This window comes from Plodia interpunctella, chromosome 21 (genome assembly GCF_027563975.2).
Source record: "Plodia interpunctella isolate USDA-ARS_2022_Savannah chromosome 21, ilPloInte3.2, whole genome shotgun sequence".
Taxonomy (NCBI): domain Eukaryota; kingdom Metazoa; phylum Arthropoda; class Insecta; order Lepidoptera; family Pyralidae; genus Plodia; species Plodia interpunctella.
The window spans coordinates 14,215-17,460 of record NC_071314.1 but is presented as its reverse complement, the minus strand read 5'-3'; the positions used below and the strand labels follow the sequence as shown (position 1 = coordinate 17,460).

Here is a 3,246-nt window from a genome sequence, read left to right as displayed (position 1 = left end):
GGGTTTCTTGTGGAGTCTCGTAGGTGTTGCTGGCGGACTGTCAGATCGGGAGTGTCGTCAGGATAGAAGTGGTTTAGTAGTGCGGTTGCGGTGTCGTTGGTGTTGTCGGTGTAGGTTTTGTCGATTTTTAGGGTTTGTGGTGGTTTCCTTAGGGGTGCATCCTTTATGAGGCGGTTTGTGACAGCCCAGACGTCCTCTTTCCCCTGCGCGTCGCAGAACTGTCTGAAATGTTCGGTGGATTGTTTTGAGATGGCTTTGGCGTAATTTCGCTTTGCTTCTGTGTATTCTCTGATGATGTTGTCGAGTGGTTTGTTGGCCTTTTTCAGGTTGTGGAGACGATGGTGTAGTCGGATGCAGTCTTTCTTTTGGGATTCCAGCTCTTCTGACCACCATGGGTTGAAATATTTAGGTTTTTGCTTTCTGTGGAAGACTCTGTTACAGACGTTTTGTATGGCTGTGGTTAGTTGATTTACTGTTTGGTCTAGGTCGGTTTCGGTGAGGGTGGAGAAGTCTGTGTGGGTGACAAGATGTTCGGTGGCTGATTGTATTTGTGTGCGGAAGTCTGTCCAGTCTGCTCTGTAAGTGGAGTATTTGAAGGTGGTCGATTTAGCAGATTTTCCTATGTTGTGATTTGGGGTTATTTTGAACGTGATCCCGTTATGGTCGGATGAAGGGCAGATCGCGCGGTCCACAAGCCAGTCCTCCAGCCTGTCTATTAGGTTCTGTGACGCATATGTGACATCCACTATTGACGAGCAGAGGTTGCCGTGTCTTATGGCCTCAAACGTGGGCTCATTGCCGGTATTGCAAACAGCCATATCGTTTGAGGCCATAAGTGTGCAAATTTCCTCCCCCCGATCATTGTCCTGTGTCTCCCCCCACTCCCGGTGGCTGCCGTTGACATCGCCGCCCACTATCCGCAGCGAGGATCTGGTAGTCCTTAGGAAATGGTCTAGCTTGTGTATCGTGGAGTGTTTGTCTATGTCGGGTTCGACGTAAATGGAGACTACGTTTAAAGATTTTGGTCCTAGTTTGACACGGACGACGGCCAGATTCGCTGAGGACAGCTGCGTGACCCCGACCGCAGCCACAGTGGCTTTGGTCACCACGCACGCCTTGACGCGGGAGCCGTTGGGAAACTGGAATACGTTCATGTCTGGGGGAGGCCTCATCTCGAGGTGAGGGCCTACATATGGTTCTGAGATGAGAGCAATGTCAGAGTTGCTGTTGCGAAAGTTGATGAAGAATTCTTGTTGCGCTATGTAGCAGCGGTTGAGGTTGCATTGTGTTAACTCTATTCGTTTAATAACCATAGTCGGTGGAGTCGCTAAGGGCTGTCATGGCTTTGATGATTTTAGGGCACTTTTTGGAGTCAAGGGCAGAGTGACCGGTGGATTTGTCGTTTGACCGTTTGCAATTAAAGCAGTTTAGTTGTGATGCATCTGATTTGTGAGCGCAGTTTGAGATGTGGTGGGCCGAGGAGCCACAGTGCGCGCACGGATAGAATTCCGCCGAGCACTTGTTGCCGGTGTGGCCGAATTGGAGGCATTTGCGGCACTGCACGAATCGACTGAAGTCCTCGACGTGCACGCGCTGGTGCTCCACATTGGCCCGGCCCGCCTCGACTAGCATTCGACGGACAGCTGGCGCAACTTCTAAAACAGCATTGTAGAGCTTCTCGTTCCGATTCTTCAGTGCGAAGCAGAAGCGAATGTCTGCGGCGCTCACTTGGTTCTGTCCGCTCACCACCTCCACCAGCTCTTCCTTTCGTAGTTGGGTGTTAATGCCCTTCAAGATGATAAGCGGTTTCCGAAGTTTGCTTTCCTCGGCAACCACCCCGGGGAGCTTGTTTACTTTCGCCATGACGTCATCCCGCTGCGCCACGGTTTCAAAGTCAACCTTCACCATATTATTGCGCAGAGGGCGCACGTTGGTGGGGGCGAAAGTGGTGTCCCTAAACCTGACATTCTTACGCCACTCGTCAAGGACGTCAGGCCGTCGGGCCCCGGTCTCTTTGGCCTTGATGACCAGCGAAGGGAGGGTGCGCTTAGGTGGTGGGGGAGGTGGCGGCGGGGGGGTGCGTTTGGGTGGCGGGGGTGTTGAAGCAACAGCCGCGAAGGACCTCAGGGCTGGAGCCGGAGGTGACGCGAGGACGGGCGCTTGGGCCTTGAACTCGTCCCGGATACTCTCCCTGATTGCCAGAAGGATAGTATCCGAGACGGGCTTGGGGAGCTCCGTCTGCTGCGCCTTCTCCACCGAGCCCATGATGCCCCTCGCGAGCTCTTGGATGCGCTTTTTGTTTGCGCTGGTGACGCTCTTGCCCTCACTTATTTTGGTGATAATTTCTTTGGCCGCTTCTATGATGTTGGATAGAGCAGCTTGGAGGTGAGTATCCGGGGTTGAGGTGGGTGCGGTGGGTGCGGCGGGTGCGGCGGGTGCGGCGGGTGCGACGGGTGCGGCGGGTGCGACGGGTGCGACGGGTGCGGGTACGACGAGTGTGACGGGTGTCGCAGTGGATGGAACTTGGGTGGGGGGTGAATACAATAAAGGTGGAGTAGGTGTGACTGGGGGCGAAAGCGATTCCCAGTGGTCCGGGACGGCCATTACAGTCACGTCATGGTCAATCGACCTGGGTGACGCTTGGCTGCTGGGAGGGGGTGAAAGCGAAATTCTCCCCCTAGATGGAGATGGGGGAGGCGTGCGCAGATCCTGGCTAGGGGATGATTCCCGGATTGAAGCCAGCCTAGAGGAGGCGCGCGGGGAAAGAGAATGCGAACGTCCCGCTCTGGAGGTAGAGGGTTGCGGTGAGGGGCTTTGCTGCGTGATAATGTCCGCAGGAGTTTCGGGGATGCGGGGGAGGTTCCTGTCTGGGGGGCGAGTATTGGCCGCCTTACGCGGTGGTGAATGGGCTAGGACCATGTTGGCTTAGATCGGAAAAGTGTTTAGAAGAAGTATGAAAAAAATTAATATGTCGTCAATGAAAGCGAAAATAGAGGAAGCGAGTGAGAGCAGCTGAAGGGAGATTAACTGGAAGTGGTATTTTTCCGAAGTAGAGGACGGGTAGAACTAGCAAAGTAATCCTAAACTATTGTTATTAAGGGAGCTGTTAATTTAGGTGACAATTTTTGGCCCTAGGTGGCGGTAAAAGCGAAGTAGATCTGGGTATGGGGTGTCCCAAGTGAAGTCCCTTTTACAACCTGAACACAATTGGGCGGGTGTGGTGGGCGAAAATTTCAAAAATGGGTG

The 3,246-nt window shown here is 53.7% G+C and overlaps 1 protein-coding gene across 1 annotated transcript; it reads right to left on the bottom strand.

The window, feature by feature from the left end:
* Positions 1–1,302: 1,302 nt before the first annotated feature.
* LOC128679305 (proline-rich protein 36-like) lies at positions 1,303–2,919 on the bottom strand. Its single transcript, XM_053761443.1, has one exon. The coding sequence runs from the start codon at positions 2,917–2,919 to the stop codon at positions 1,303–1,305; it is 1,617 nt and encodes a 538-aa protein (XP_053617418.1).
* Positions 2,920–3,246: the final 327 nt, after the last annotated feature.